Source organism: Syngnathus typhle, linkage group LG22 (genome assembly GCF_033458585.1).
Source record: "Syngnathus typhle isolate RoL2023-S1 ecotype Sweden linkage group LG22, RoL_Styp_1.0, whole genome shotgun sequence".
Taxonomy (NCBI): domain Eukaryota; kingdom Metazoa; phylum Chordata; class Actinopteri; order Syngnathiformes; family Syngnathidae; genus Syngnathus; species Syngnathus typhle.
In genome coordinates, this window is record NC_083759.1 from 8,659,349 (window position 1) to 8,674,687 (window position 15,339).

The window sequence follows — 15,339 nt, forward strand, 5'->3', positions numbered from 1 at the left end:
ATAAAAGTACATTTCAAACCAGCACTCTAATGTGGAACTGCAGTTGATATATTGGATAACAACATTTAGGCACATATATCAGGCACGTGCACTCATAGGAGGCAGGTGAGGCAGGGCCTCACCTTGCCACCAGGGGCGGTAAAGAGCTCAACATGGTTTCCTCAGCTGTCAGGTAGTGCCTCTCAGGGCGTGCGTGTGAGAGTGCGCACCACTCACACACTGTACTGAGCGCGTGCAAACGGCGCGTGCTTGCATTCAGCGGGAAAATACGGGCCTTGAGGCAGCCAGTACCTTTGCCTCAACGATGGGGCGATAGTGAGCCTGCGAGTAAATGAGAGAGTAAATTAAGAAGAAAAAACAGAAAAGAAAAACAACCAACAACATTCGGTGCTAACGCGTTGCTGTTTGACTGAATGCAAATCTCCTAGAGAGCTTCTCAACTTTTTAGCCCAGAAGGATCTGATTGGGACTGTTCCTGAAGCAGCAAAGTTACTCCAGCTAGTGCTCACTATACCTGCTACAACGGTATCTGTGGAAAGGTCGTTTTCTGCATTGAAAAGAATCAAGACATACAGTCGGAATAGAACTGACCAAGGACGACTTTCTTCCCTGGCAATTATCTCAATTGAGAAAGAGAGACTTGTAAAACTCAAAGAAAAGGACAAAAAGGAGGACTTCTACAACAAAGTCATCGATATCTTCGTCCAGAAGGACAGGAGAATGGACTTAATTTACAAGTAAAGGTAGGAATACTGCAGTGGTGTGTTTAAATGTACAGTGGTGTGTTTAAAATGTGATTAAATTTAATCAAGAATGAGATAACAACCATGTATGCTTGTAAATCTGACTTGTGAGTCAGTGGCTTAGAGTCATCCGGTACGTTTGTAAATCTGACTCTGAGTCAGTGCCTCACCAACCCTGTTGTGGCTTTACGCTCTGATACACTGTTGTAGTGTTGTCACTAACCGTGGGTTGCTTATTGGTTGTTTCTGCAATAACACACGGAGGCAAGGATGCAGTACGAGCCGATCTTTACTGCCTGCTCAGTCATGACGTCACAGACTCCCAATACAGACAGACCAACACAGTCGAGCGCAGAGTGCTCGATCCAATCTACCACATCCCTCTTTTCCAACTGAGAAGTAGCTTATCTAGTATAATTTACCTTAACTCTTTGGTATCAACATTGATCATAATTTCGACATGCATCTATCAATTACAAACAAATCATGTTTCAATAAACCAAATGGCTTTCAACAATCTTTTTTTCTTTCTCTTCGAACCTATAACATTTTATAACACTTCACGATAAACACAAAACATCCACACTTTATTTTCTCCATCCCTTTCTTTCTTAACACTGAGTAACAACATCACTTTGTCACTCAGTGTACCTGGCAGGGCGCCTAACTGCTCTGCCACTCCTGGTATAGCATGTGGGCATGCTGTCCACAGGCACAGGACAAGGGTTGCGTGGTACCGGTTCCAGTGGTGGTGAGTCCACTGTTGCAGTAGCCTGAGTATGTTGAAACTCAGAGTCCAAATGTTTATCAGGGTGAGAGTCTTTGAACAGGCTTGGGTGTATCTTTCTCAGATGTCGCCTGTTCCTCCTGCGTGTCCTCCCTGCCGGCGTCCGCACAGTGTAGGAGCGTGGTTCATCTCGCTGCCTGATGACAACCGCTGGCTCCCAGCCGCGTTGCGTCTGCATGTGTACCGTGTCTCCTGGGGTCAGCACTGGCAGTAGCTTTGCACGCTGGTCGTAGTGTTGCTTTTGCCGGAACTGCAAGTCCTGTATTCTTTCGAGAACATGCTGTGGGGCTGACTGTTTCAGCACAGCACTGGAACATGGAAGTGTGTTGCGCAGGACTCTACCCATCAACATTTGTGCAGGTGTCAGGTGTAGTCCTGTCACCGGTGTGTTTCCCAGCGACAGCAACACTAGATGTGGGTCAGTGCCAGTCTGCACTGCATTCTTCAGCGCGTGTTTTACTGTCTTTATGGCCCGCTCCGCCATTTCATTTGAAGAGGGAAAACCTGGGCTGGAGTGTGTGAGCTTGAACTCCCATGAAGCTGCAAATGACTGCATCTCATAGCTGGCGAATGGGACATGATCACTCACTACCTCCTTAGGAATCCCATGTCTGGCAAAGACAGACTTCATCTTCTGAATCACCGTGCAAGCTGTTTTATCAGTCAGGTTGAGCACTTCTGGATATCTTGTCAGGTAATCCACCAACAACAGGTACGACTGACCATGCAGCTCGAAGATGTCAGCTCCAACTTCCATCCATGGCAGTTCAGGAACCTGGTGTGGAATGAGTGGCTCAGCCTGGTGTTTGGGCTGTAGCTGCTGGCACTGCACACATTTTCCCACCATTGTCTCTATGTCTCGTGCCATGCCAGGCCAGTAAAGGACTTTTCTTGCTTTAGCTTTAGTACGCTGCACGCCTTGGTGTGCAAGGTGCAGGTTCTCCAAAATTACTCTCCTGAAGCTCTCGGGAATTGTGATTTTGTCTCCGACCATCACAATGTCATTCACGATGCTGATATTGTCCCTCATTGGCCAGTAACTGTGTAGTTTACTGTCCAGACTTTTCTTTTTCATGGGCCAGCCTTTCAAGTGTTTCTCACATACAGCTTGTAACACGCCATCTGCTGCCGTTGCTGATTTCAGTTGGCTAAGTGTTTCCTTACTCAGCGCATCTGTGGCTTCCGAGGCATACACAACTCTCTCGTCACAAGGGTTCTCATTGAGATTGTCACTGTCATTGCTCGCTGTGGCGTGTGAGAGCGTGTCCACGATGTACATGTGTTTGCCTGGTGTATATGTCACATTTAAATCATACCTCTGCAGTTGTAGAAGCATCCCTTGCAGCCGTGCTGGCGCTTTGCTCAGTGGTTTGCGCACGATGACCTCCAAAGGTTTGTGATCAGACTGCACTGTTACTGTTCTGCCGTAAACATACTGGTGAAACCTTTTAGCAGCAAACACTATGGCAAGTAACTCTTTCTCGATTTGCGCATATCTTTTTTTCAGTGTCCGTGAGCGCTCTTGATGCATAGCACACCGGGTGGCCATCCTGCAGCAGACAGGCTCCCAGTCCATCCTTTGAGGAATCTGCTTGCAGAGTCAGTGGCTGCTTGTGATCGTAGTACCTCAGCACAGGCGCTTGTGTGAGGGTAGACTTCAGTGTCTGTAGTGCTGCGCTGTGATGTGGGCACCACTGCCATGCTACGTCCTTCTTTAGCAGCTGTCTGAGGGGTGCCGTGAGTGAGGCTTCATTTGGTATGTACTGCGCGAGGAATTTTGTCATTCCCAGCAGGCGTTGGAGACTTTGTTTGTCGTCCGGGGTCGGCATGTCGACAATCGCTTTGATCTTGGCGTTATCAGCCCTCTGTCCTGCTGCCGTGATGATGTGTCCCATATATTTTACTGTGTTCACTTTGAACTGGAATTTGTCTTTGTTAAATTTCACATTGACAGACTTTGCTCTCTCCAGCTACATGTTTCCATTGCTCTGCGTAAAGTAAGTGCATTATCACGTAACAGTCTCTCTTTCAGATGTGTATCACTAATGCTGAACACCAATTTATCCCTTAAAATCACAGTTCTTGCTCTTTTGACGTAGTTCTGTGATGAATCTGTCCACCGATATTCCTGATGACATTGTGTGTGACCAAAACTGATGGCGTTCAAAAACAACGTTCTTTTGTGGACTGCAGTAAACTCTGAATGCTTTCAAAACTTCCTCCATCGTTGCTTCCCCCCCCCCTTCTGGGGTAATGGCAAGTGTATCATACACTTCCAGCGCCTCCTCGCCGACAGTGTGGAGCAGGATGGCGATTTTAACCTCTTCATTTTTATCCACCGCAACAGAAGCAACCATATAGAGCTGGAAACGCTGCTCCCACCTGCGCCAGTTTTCAGCGAGGTTCCCCGTGAGTATCAGCGGAGACGGTGGCCTGAACTGCTCCATGTCGGCTGTGTTAGCTCCCGTTAGCTTGCCGCTAATCTTCGGTCAACACGTGTTGAATACTGACCTTGACTTACTCCGTAACTCCGTCTTCTGACACCATGTTGTGGCTTTACGCTCTGATACACTGTTGTAGTGTTGTCACTAACCGTGGGTTGCTTATTGGTTGTTTCTGCAATAACACACGGAGGCAAGGATGCAGTACGAGCCGATCTTTACTGCCTGCTAAGTCATGACGTCCTAGACTCCCAATACAGACAGACCAACACAGTCGAGCACCGAGTGCTCGATCCAATCTACCACAAACCCCAACCTCACCGCACGTCACTGATATATATGCATACACGTTATTTAAAACCTACTATAAGTCAATCGTAAATCTACATTCTGGCTTCTATAGTTCACGCCAGGAGACGCAACATATTCACTGACTGATCCGTTGATGCACAAGAAGGCATTTTACTCATTGACTCGTTCGCGAACGGGAAAGCCAGGATTCGTTCCCTCACTGATCCGTTCTCGCGGTGAACTGGAAATGCGATTCACTCAGTGAGTGATTCACTCACTGAGTGATTCGTTCACTCACAGATCCGTTCGTTGGTGAACGGGAAATGCAATTCACGACTCGTTCGTGAACGGGAAGTTACATCATTTTCTTCTTCGTTTTGTTTTACGGGGAGGTAGCACCAGCTTCAATGGGCATTACTGACACCTACTGGTTGAAGTTGTATATGAAAGGAAAAAAAGAACAAATAAATTTTGGAAGTGATTCGTTCACTGAAAGGATTTGTTCTTTTTGAACGAATCGTTCACTCACGAGCCAACACTACAGCACGCCCGCCACCCCCGTGAATCCCAGAATATGGATGGAGGACGTTAAATTACCATCTGACGTCACCTTGAACAGCAACCTTCCAATAACTCCTCCGCGACGACAGGAGGCGCTAGGTACACGTAGTTTCATCCGCAACCTGTGGTGTCCGGACGAGAAGCGTTCTTTTTCTGTGCGAGTCAACACATCGGCTTGCAGCCTTCCACCTTAAATTGAAGCTAGCAGGCTAAAGGCAGAGCAAACAAACTCTGTTTGGTCATTTGCGTCTTCCAGACGTTCCGAATTTATGCTCCGTTTCAGCGTTTGAGTGTGTCGGCGCTGCGCCAGTTGTCGGGCCACACAGGAGGAAGATGTTATCTTTTGCACAAAGGTAATGTTCACCAAAGCGAAGTTTAGCCCAAGTCCGTCTTTGTTTACAAGCTAATTATACATTTATTTGGCTTTTTAGTAACTTTTGTTGTCATACATGTCCCATTTGCAACGATGTTAAGTTAATTGCCAAGGCTATTTGCTTCTGATGAAGTGACAGTAAAAACAATGTGAAGTATTTTAATTATTGATATTGAATGAGAGGTGCTGGCGCTTAAATTTTGAATAATCTTATGCAATTAGGTCCCACAGACCTGAACACCAGGTTAAACAGGTACAGATCATTCCTGCTTCCTAGTCGACCTGTGCACAGCATTCCTGCATGCAATTGACTGCTTGTTCAGGTCCAGGTCTTTGCTGCAGTGGGCTCCTGGCAGTCCAGGCCACAGCCCAGTCATGCACAAAGACGCTCTGTGAGTCAGACACGGCCACCTCACTCCGAATTGGATCCGATCCTTCTGCCACGGAGGCAAAGCTGCACAACTTTTTCATTCATGTGCATTGACCCAGGTCATCACTGATGTGCTTGGCTCATCTGAACTGAAAAATACTGAAAATAAATTTTATTTTTATTGCAGTGTTAAATGTAAGTCTAGTATTCTTCCATGTTTTCTGCATCCCATCCTGCTCTCTGTTTGTATTTTGTAAATACTTTTAGTGTCATGTCTGCTTCTGGGTCCAAATCCTGCCCCACACGTGACAATATGTTTTCACATTTTTAGTTTTGCTCTCTTTTCTGATTGCCTTCCAGGGTTTTGCTAGTGTTGCTTCTCTTTCCATCTGTGGTCGCCGCTCAAGAAGAGGATCCCTCACTATTGGATGGGTGGCGTGATGTGTGGCTATTTCGCTTCCTGATCAACTTGCTGGGATACTCGACCATCATTATCCCGGGCTATTTTCTTATCCGCTACTTCAAGCGCACCAATTACTTGGACACAGGTGAAGCCGTATAACCGGTGTGCTGCAAAGCCACTCCGATTTGAGTCGACATTTCATGTGGTTCTTGTATGTTTCAGGTAGTGGCTTATGCTCTACGGTCATCAAGACCTGTGTATTTGGAACCGAAGCCAAGTTGTTGGATGACGTGTCCGTCACATCCCGGAATGAGGGGGATTCGGGCTCGTCGCTGCGACAGGCCGTTAGCTTGATCTTTTGTGCAGCCGGACTTCAGGTGAGGATACGCCCATTAAATACACAAGACTGTATGCAGTAACTAAGGTAAAAATGAGTCGGTTATTATTCTTTGCACAGATACAGGAAGGATTGTTTTATTGTTTGATTTAGCTAAGAGTGAGCACACCAGCAGTTTGGTCTTTTTTTTTTTATTTTAAATTCAATGATGTTAATTTTATTGTAGAAAATCCTGCAAAAGAAGTTTTCCTTTCAGGGAAAATGCATTAGAATGTTATGGTAAAATACTAGACATTTGTCAAAATGATCCGCCATCGCAAACTGCGACCATGATAATGAACAGTTAAGTTGGTTCATGGAGTTTGATTAAATTTTAACGGAAGGTAATTATCAGCCTCTTTCCCATTAATTTCATGCAGTTTTTGTGCCATTGAGATATAAAAGTATTGTTAAAAAAATTTCATTGATTCGGGGACAAATTCTATGTATCAAAAGTACTAATAGTATCGGTGCTTGTTATTGGTGAATACTCAAGAACTGAGTACTTGCACTAATAGCGGTCTGAAAAAAGTTATATCGAGCATCCCTGAAGAGGGTAATTGAAAAATGTTCTGTCTATTTTTGATATGATTCATTGTCAAGCCCAAGTTCTTCCCGCCATCCACTCATTGGGCTGTTTTGGTGTGCCAGGTGTCATACCTGACGTGGGGGGTCCTGCAGGAGAGGGTGATGACCCAATCCTACGGAGCCTCAACTCCAGAGGAAGAGGGCGAGCGTTTCAAGGATTCTCAGTTTTTGGTCTTCATGAACCGGATTTTGGCCCTGACTGTGTCGGGATTGTGGTGCCTGCTGTTCAAGCAGCCACGCCACGGCACGCCCATGTACAAGTACTCGTTCGCCTCACTCTCCAACATCATGAGCAGCTGGTGCCAGTACGAGGCACTCAAGTACATCAGCTTCCCCACTCAGGTCCTGGCCAAGGCCTCCAAGGTCATTCCGGTTATGCTCATGGGTAAACTCATTTCCCAGAAGAGCTACGAGTACTGGGAGTACCTGACGGCGGCGCTCATTTCAGTTGGCGTCAGCATGTTTCTGTTGTCCAGCACTGCCGGCAAGCACTCGTCCACCGTCACCACCTTTAGTGGCGTGATCATCCTGGGCGGCTACATCGTCTTCGATAGCTTCACCTCCAACTGGCAGGACAACCTGTTCAAGTTCAAGATGTCCTCCGTCCAGATGATGTTTGGAGTCAACCTGTTCTCTTGCCTCTTGACGGTGGGCTCGCTGCTCGAGCAGGGCGCATTCTTCGACTCGCTGGCGTTCATGGCGCGCCACTCGGAGTTTGCCTTCCACGCCGTGCTGCTGTCCGTTTGCTCAGCATGCGGCCAGCTCTTCATCTTCTACACCATCAACCAGTTCGGCGCTGCCGTCTTCACCATCATCATGACTTTGCGCCAGGCCATTGCCATTCTCCTTTCCTGCTTCCTTTACGGCCACGCCGTCACCGTGATTGGCATCTTTGGCGTGGCCGTCGTATTCCTGGCTCTATTTTTGCGAGTGTACGCCCGTAGTCGGGTGAAGTTGGGCTGGCGGCATACTCAGCCTATGATGCAGAAGGTGTAGCGTTTGCACCAAACTGAGGACTGAGACCACGTTTTCGGTGGGGCCTTTTTTTTAAAACGAATGACGTCCATTGTTTATCATCTCTGTTAGGTACTGAAAGGGATTTTTTTGTTTGTTATTTTGTGCCTCCAAGCGGTTTCACAACCTGCCTCGTTACAGTCACAAGATGTTTTTCTCCCTTAAGGACAATTTGTGGCTAGTTTGGTCACTGCTAGTTGCTGAGAAAAACCTACTCCATAAAAAATTAGGGATATTCATCTTTTGGGTGTTTTTTTTGTTTGTTTTTTTAAATTGAAAATAGGTATTTTATTTTTTAAGAGTACAGGAAGTTAAAGTAGAATTTGAGAAGAAAAACAAAACTCAGGGGGCGGACATTTTAACTTGGACTGTGATGTCATTTTCAGTCAAACAGCAAGTGGCAAAATAGTCACCCCCTATATTAGAACATATTAATGAGCATACTTTTTACACAACTTCCCCTTTAAAGTAAGTTAAATTAAATTACCTGTAACGCTTATGACTACATTTTAGGTTCATCCTAAAATGTCACCCGGAAGCTAACTTTTTGTGAGTAGTGTGTGTGGGCTTTATGGCAAAAACAAACTTTATGACATTGCCCTGAATTGACTGAACACTGAAACAAGATGGTCAATATCATAAAATCATCCGTTGGTCTGTCACAGTTGCCAGATGTCCTTCCCATGTGGAACGCGAGTGGCCTTGGTGTATTTTGTACTATGAAACTGCACATATCTTTGAGTGTATCTACGCACACAATTTGGTACAATTGTGGATGTGACAAAAAGAGATGCTGCAAGTTATTTTTGTGCAGCATTAGTTTTAAGACACTTTCGAAATTTTCTTTTTAAATCATGTTACAGCATTGACTCCAAATCATGTTAATATATCTTAAAAGTCGTTTATATCCACCATGTCTGTTACACTGCATCCTGTGATCGATCTCTGTATGGGAGGAAGTGAAGTAATAATAAAGTACTTATTCATATGAAATGTGTTATCTTTCATTATTTGGAATGGGGTTCCTAAACATGCATTATATTAAGATAAATGTTAAAATGTTACTTGATGACATCTGTTTTGAAATGAAAGGACTTAAAAGTCCACCAACCTATCTTGAGTACATCAGTGGTCCACGATCACACTTGGGACTGTGGAAACCTGTTTTTAGTCAGCAGATGCATTTTAAGCATCTTTTCCAGACTTTTAAGTCAGACATTCAGTCAGCAACCAGATAAGACAGGCTACAAAAGGTCATCAAAAGGTGCGACACGGCCCACTCATGAAACCGAGTAACCCCCCCTCCCCTTACCAAATTTGCTCATTTGTGGGTGGAGAGCATATGATCAGTCAAACGTTTCCACAGGATGTTTAATTCTCAGTCATGAGGTGAAAGGTGAATGTTTTGGTGCCATACGAGAAGCCTGCACCCACTGTTGAGGTTTTATGAGCAGTATCCAAGCATATTTGTTGTACAGAACGTCATTTAAAAAAATGCCATAATGAAAAACCTCAATGTTAGTATCATAAAAAAAGTTGAATTCTGCAAGTCAATTTCTTAAGACTTGAACCAACATAATTGCTATGTAAAGGGGACGTCGACCTTTTTCGTAATATGTTTTATGCACCTGTGTCCTCCCTGCGTGGGTTTCCTCCCACTTCCCTACAAACATGCATGGTCGGCTGATTGAACACTCCAAATTGCCCGTAGGTGTGGGTGCAAGTGAGGTTGGTTGTTAGTCTGTGTGCCCTGCGATTGGCACTATAGCAATGTCAAACGTTTTCATTTAAGAAAAACCCACACATGACGATATGGGAGGATATTCAGGAAATACCTGAATAATGAAAATGGATGAATGATGGTCACAATTAAGTATGAGGTCTCCTTTGTGTCCATGTTTTTATTGAAAACAATATAGCGTTGACGCCGTACGACATCGTTTTTTCGCTTTTCAAGCAACGCGTGCGCGCTCTCGCGCAGTGGGAAACAAATGAACCAAATCAAGCACACTTGTTTAGGCTCCCGCACGCCCACGGACTCCATGGGGACAAGCAATGGATGGATGGGTGAGTGTTCTATACAGCCCAACTAGTCAAAAGACCATGTTTTGTTTGCTTTCGCTTGTAGAAGTTCTAGTGGCTCGAAAAATAGAACTCACAAGTGTGAAATTACAGCAATATAGACAGAGTACGCCAGACAAGGTGAATCAGTATTGCATGTTTATTTTTTTGCAAAACAATACTTGAATACAGACAAGCTTATAGGCAGGCAAAGGAATCTTACAGTCAGTCCTCTTTCTCCATGCAGCATTGCCAATAATACAAACTCACCTAAACCTTCAGACCCGATAACGGAATGTACCATTCCCTTGTTCACTCCCACATTTAAAACTCAGTGCAACAGGGTACTTGATAAAACAAAGTGTGCGGTCACCGTGGACTTTACAGCTAAAAAACAAAAAGCTTCTGTGTAAAGGGAGGATTCTTGCAGATAAATGTTCTACAACAAGAGCAACATTGTTCCACAAAACAACAATTTGTTTCAAAGTTACTGCAGTTTAAAGAATTAACAATAGAAACGTGGAACCAATGGATCTGGTGGGTGTTTAATCAACTTCTTCCATGCGTGATGAGTCATCTTCACAGTCACCCTCTAGTGGGGGAATCTCATCTGGGACGGATGTGGAAGTGGCATCCTCTGAAGGGATCTCGTCGTCATCAATACCTGAGGGTCAAAAAGAGATCAGAAGTCAGCTTCTAGCACCAGACATTTTTATAAACCAATTATTCAAGTAGAATCAAATTCATTGCAAATCTTACAAAGTTTCAAAATTTGAATGGCTTTGGGTTAGAATTTAACTCCCACTCTACACATTCTTACCGAGTCCAAGTTTGATCATTCTGTATATGCGGTTGGAGTGTGTCTGGGGGTCATCCAGGGAGAAGCCTGAAGAAAGCAGGGCGGTCTCAAACAGCAGGATGACAAGGTCCTTGACGGCCTTGTCGTTCTTATCAGCCTCCGCCTTCTGCCGCAGGGTCTCTACGATGGGGTGGTCAGGGTTGACCTCAAGGTGCTTCTTGCCCGCCATATAGCCCATGGCGGTGTTGTCCCTGAGGGCCTGGGCCTTCATGATCCTCTCCATGTTGGCTGTCCAGCCATATGTGCTGGTCACGATGCAGCAGGGCGACGACACCAAGCGGTTGGAAACAGTCACCTGTGCAGGCGGGTGGAAATCATGGCACTTCAGGCATGTGGCTTCAAAATGGCAAAGTTAAGAGAGTAAGTGGCATGCAACTCGGAAATGGCTCAATTTGATGTTCACTCAAAAACAAAAAGATCAAGCCAGGCAATGTGACATTTACAAGTTAGGTTATCAAAACCAATTCAGAACTATTTACAATCACAAGTTAGGTTATCAAAACCAATTTGTAACTATTTCCAACTCTAGAGGGTGGATTCACCAAAGCACAAGTAATGTTCAACTAAGGCACCTGTGTTGTAAACAACAACTAAAATTGGCAAAGACCAAATGCATTGAGGCCAATTTGTTGCGATTTCATCTGTGCCTACCTTCTCCACTTTCTTGTCCAGGATCTCTTTCATGAGGTTACAGAGGTTCTCAAACTTGGCCTTGTCCTCCTCCATCTTTTTCTTCTCCTCCTCATCCTCAGGAAGCTCCAGGCCCTCCTTAGTGACTGAGACCAGGCTCTTGCCATCAAACTCCTTCAGCTGCTGCACACAGTACTCATCGATGGGCTCCGTCATGTACAGGACCTCGAAACCACGCTTGCGAATGCGCTCCACGAAGGCAGAGTTTGCAACTTGGTCCTTGCGCTCACCTTGAGGACAAATTTGTTTGAAGGTAAGCAAACCTTTAAGCAATGACTCAAAATAACTTCAAACCAAGCTGAAGAGTCACCAGTGATGTAGTAGATAGACTTCTGGTTGTCCTTCATGCGCGTGAGGTATTCTGTGAGGGAGGTGGTCTCATCTCCTGACTGGGAGCTGTGATAGCGGAGCAACTCTGACAGCTTCTTGCGGTTCTGGGAATCCTCATGGATGCCGAGCTGTAAACAAATGGCTTCAATTGTCAAAATCCTCACAACTAGTGTAGGAGTGGGAACGTAATTTCGATTTCTTTGTGCGTCTTGGCATGTGAAGAAATTGATAATAAAGCAGACTGACTTTTTGAACTACCAAATTTTTTTTATGAATTGAACAACAGCTTTCACTAGTTACCTTGATGTTCTTGGAGAAGCTTTCATAGAACTTTTTGTAGTTCTCCTTGTCCTCAGCCAGTTCCGCAAAGAGCTCAAGACATTTCTTGACAATGTTCTTACGGATAACCTTTAAGATCTTGCTTTGTTGCAGCATTTCTCTGGAGATGTTGAGGGGCAGGTCCTCTGAGTCGACCACGCCCCGGACAAAGTCTGGGGGGAAAAACAAAACAAAAAAAAACACCTCAGCCCTGCAGAAACCAAAATGGCTCAGCAGTCCCCGGATGCTCGTCCAAAATGCAAACTTACTGAGGTACTCTGGGATGAGCTCTTCACAGTTGTCCATGATGAAGACTCTCCTGACGTACAGCTTGATGTTGTTCTTTTTTTTCTTATTCTCAAAGAGGTCGTAAGGCGGACGACGAGGAATGAAGAGCAAGGCGCGGAACTCAAGCTGACCCTCCACAGAGAAGTGCTGCAAGAAGACAAAGAACACATTATCTCCAGGATTCACCCAAGGCAACCCGCAAAATCTTAATTGGAGTGGCATTATTACCTTCACAGCCAAATGATCCTCCCAGTCATTGGTGAGACTCTTGTAAAACTCTCCATACTCCTCGTTTGTGATGTCATCAGGGTTTCGGGTCCAGATGGGCTTGGTCTTGTTGAGCTCCTCCTGGTCAATGTACTTCTCCTTGATCTTCTTTTTCTTCTTCTTGTCCTTATCTTTAGAGTCATCTTCCTCTTCATCATCAACATCTTCAATCTTGGGCATTTCTTCACCTTCCTCTTTCTCTTCCTTCTCCTCCGCTTTGTCGTCCTCTGCCTCATCATCACTTATCTCCTTGTCACGCTCCTTCTCCACCTACGTTCCACATTAGCGGTTTTGGTTAGTGGTGGCGTCGCTCAATATGCAGAATAGCAGCCGGTAATACTTACAAAGAGAGTGATGGGGTAACCAATGAACTGTGAGTGCTTCTTCACAATTTCCTTGACTCTCTTCTCCTCAATATACTCTCTCTGGTCCTCCTTCAAATGCAGGATGATCTTTGTTCCACGGCCAATAGGCTCTCCTGCGAAGTGTTGCATAATCATAATTGCACCAAGTTCCAGTTCAAGTAAACAACTGCAGGCATCGGGCCAGCTGAATTCCCAAAGCTTGCATGTGACAGTTCGTACCACTGTCAATGGCAACTGTGAAGGAGCCGCCGGCGGAGGACTCCCAGACGTACTGTTCGTCATCATTGTGTTTGGTGATGACCACCACTTTCTCTGCGACGAGGTAGGCAGAGTAGAAACCCACGCCAAACTGACCAATCATAGAGATGTCAGCTCCAGCCTGAAAGAAAATTGCCGTTCCAAAAATTAGCATGTGGGAATTAAACATTGCAATACAGCAATATCATCCACCTGTGCATCCTTGCTGTCAAATGACAAGCTAATTTAGCTGACATTTATCCATATATACCAAAAGCTATTTACCTGCAGGGCCTCCATGAAGGCCTTTGTACCAGACTTGGCAATAGTTCCCAAGTTGTTGATCAGGTCAGCCTTGGTCATGCCGATGCCAGTGTCAATGATGGTGAGGGTGCTGTCGACTTTGTTAGGAATGATGTCAATCTTCAAATCCTTGCCGCTGTCCAACTTGGTCGGGTCAGTCAAGCTTTCGTAACGAATTTTGTCTAAAGCCTGAATAATTACAAAGGCAACATTAATGCAAGGATAACTTCTACAGACCTCTCAATACCAGTCAGACTTACATCAGAGGCATTAGAGATCAATTCCCTAAGGAAGATTTCCTTATTTGAGTAGAAGGTGTTGATGATTAGGGACATCAACTGAGCAATCTCTGCCTGGAAGGCAAAGGTCTCTATCTCTTGCATTTCTTCAGGCATCTGCACAAAGAAGACAGTGTTACATTTATTTCTGTTTATTTGCAGCAATAGCAGAATTGCTCCTGGCTCAATATGCAGCAAGGGTGGTGGCATTATGAGTAATGCCCAAAACAAACACTTCCAGTCTTAGGCGAGAATACAAACTTTCTATTAAGGCTTAAAATGTGTAAAAACAACAACAACAACAACGCTCAAAAGTTTCGCAAACTTTAACATAGTTGCTCTTGGGGCCAGATGGCGGAAGTAGCCCTTAACCAACATGGCGCCCAAACACACGGACAATGGCACAAGCACGTGCTTATGCAGAAAAACGACAAATTACACATTATTTATTTACACACAAGAAAGTCCTCATTCCACCAAAAGCTCACACTATTTAAGTGGTTAATGTGACCGAGCGGGCATAATAACGCAAAGCCACACGTAGGCCAATTTTCATTCCATAACATCGTGTTAGTGTTCGTATGAATCAATAGACTTGAACTAATTGATAAATGCATGTTCAATTCATGACGACTAACCCAATCGATTGATAAAACAAACAAGCAGTAGTCGCCATTTAATACTTAAACACAATAAGACCTCCTCTTAATCTAACGAAGCAAACAAAAGCTAAATACCGACCGACCATCACTACCACACCTGCATTTATGTAACCAAAGCTCGACCCAACAATGATCTGCTGCACCGCATCCCTAACGCACTCTGACAATGCGACAAAAAATAATTGAATGACAGTATGCCGCGCTTATTCGATTTTAAAAACAGAAATATGACATAAGGGAACGGATGCCCGGGGTCCCGTCATTAATCTGGGGACTGGCATCACACTGGCACGAAAAACGTCGCCAAAACAAAATAATACGATGATGCACGAAGCGAGGTAAACGGTGTACACCAACCTTGTTTGTTGCGTTAACTTTTCCTGAATATAATGCAAATAGCTAAACGTCCCCTTCTGCTCTCTGATTGCAGGAAAAAGGAAAGGGACTTTCTTCCTATGGACCGGAATCTTTATACATATGGGTTGCGACTTGGTGCAAGTTATATCCATCCGCGGTGAACTGTGTACTATTGCGTAGGTACACCCTGTACGGTACAGGCTGTGTTTTAAGCTACTTTTACTGAGAAAGGTCAGAGAAATGACTGCAGTACTGATTTATACACACACGGGAATTATATAAACTATATAAATTGAATTTACTTAGACATATGATACGACTACATTTTGTATATCAAAAGGCAAATAACTTTGTAATGTTTTAAGTCCTCTTACGTC

The 15,339-nt window shown here is 44.7% G+C and overlaps 2 protein-coding genes across 2 annotated transcripts; one reads left to right on the forward strand and one right to left on the reverse strand.

Annotated features, from left to right (window-relative positions):
• The first annotated feature begins 4,602 nt into the window (after positions 1-4,602).
• slc35b2 (solute carrier family 35 member B2) lies at positions 4,603-8,940 on the forward strand. The gene is made up of 4 exons (XM_061269773.1): positions 4,603-5,176; positions 5,927-6,114; positions 6,192-6,346; positions 6,997-8,940. Exons 1-4 carry the CDS (start codon positions 5,157-5,159, stop codon positions 7,927-7,929), a joined length of 1,296 nt encoding a protein of 431 aa, XP_061125757.1. The 5' UTR covers positions 4,603-5,156; the 3' UTR covers positions 7,930-8,940.
• Positions 8,941-10,154: 1,214 nt separating this feature from the next.
• hsp90ab1 (heat shock protein 90, alpha (cytosolic), class B member 1) lies at positions 10,155-15,124 on the reverse strand. Its single transcript, XM_061270543.1, has 12 exons — positions 14,963-15,124; positions 13,926-14,060; positions 13,648-13,854; positions 13,345-13,504; positions 13,105-13,238; positions 12,722-13,030; positions 12,475-12,640; positions 12,188-12,378; positions 11,868-12,015; positions 11,519-11,787; positions 10,829-11,162; positions 10,155-10,672 (listed from the first exon to the last, which is right to left on the reverse strand). Exons 2-12 carry the CDS (start codon positions 14,058-14,060, stop codon positions 10,554-10,556), a joined length of 2,172 nt encoding a protein of 723 aa, XP_061126527.1. The 5' UTR covers positions 14,963-15,124; the 3' UTR covers positions 10,155-10,553.
• Positions 15,125-15,339: the final 215 nt, after the last annotated feature.

Bases quoted from the DNA above. Each gene is read 5' to 3' on its own strand.
- slc35b2 (XM_061269773.1), top strand. From the start codon at position 5,157: ATGTTATCTTTTGCACAAAG. The intron at 6,115-6,191 runs GTGAAGCCGTAT...TGTATGTTTCAG, and splicing joins CACCAATTACTTGGACACAG to GTAGTGGCTTATGCTCTACG. The intron at 6,347-6,996 runs GTGAGGATACGC...TTGGTGTGCCAG, and splicing joins TTTGTGCAGCCGGACTTCAG to GTGTCATACCTGACGTGGGG.
- hsp90ab1 (XM_061270543.1), bottom strand. From the start codon at position 14,060: ATGCCTGAAGAAATGCAAGAGATAGAGACCTTTGCCTTCCAGGCAGAG. The intron at 13,855-13,925 runs GTAAGTCTGACT...GTAATTATTCAG, and splicing joins TGATCTCTAATGCCTCTGAT to GCTTTAGACAAAATTCGTTA. The intron at 11,788-11,867 runs GTGACTCTTCAG...TTTGTCCTCAAG, and splicing joins GTCTATCTACTACATCACTG to GTGAGCGCAAGGACCAAGTT.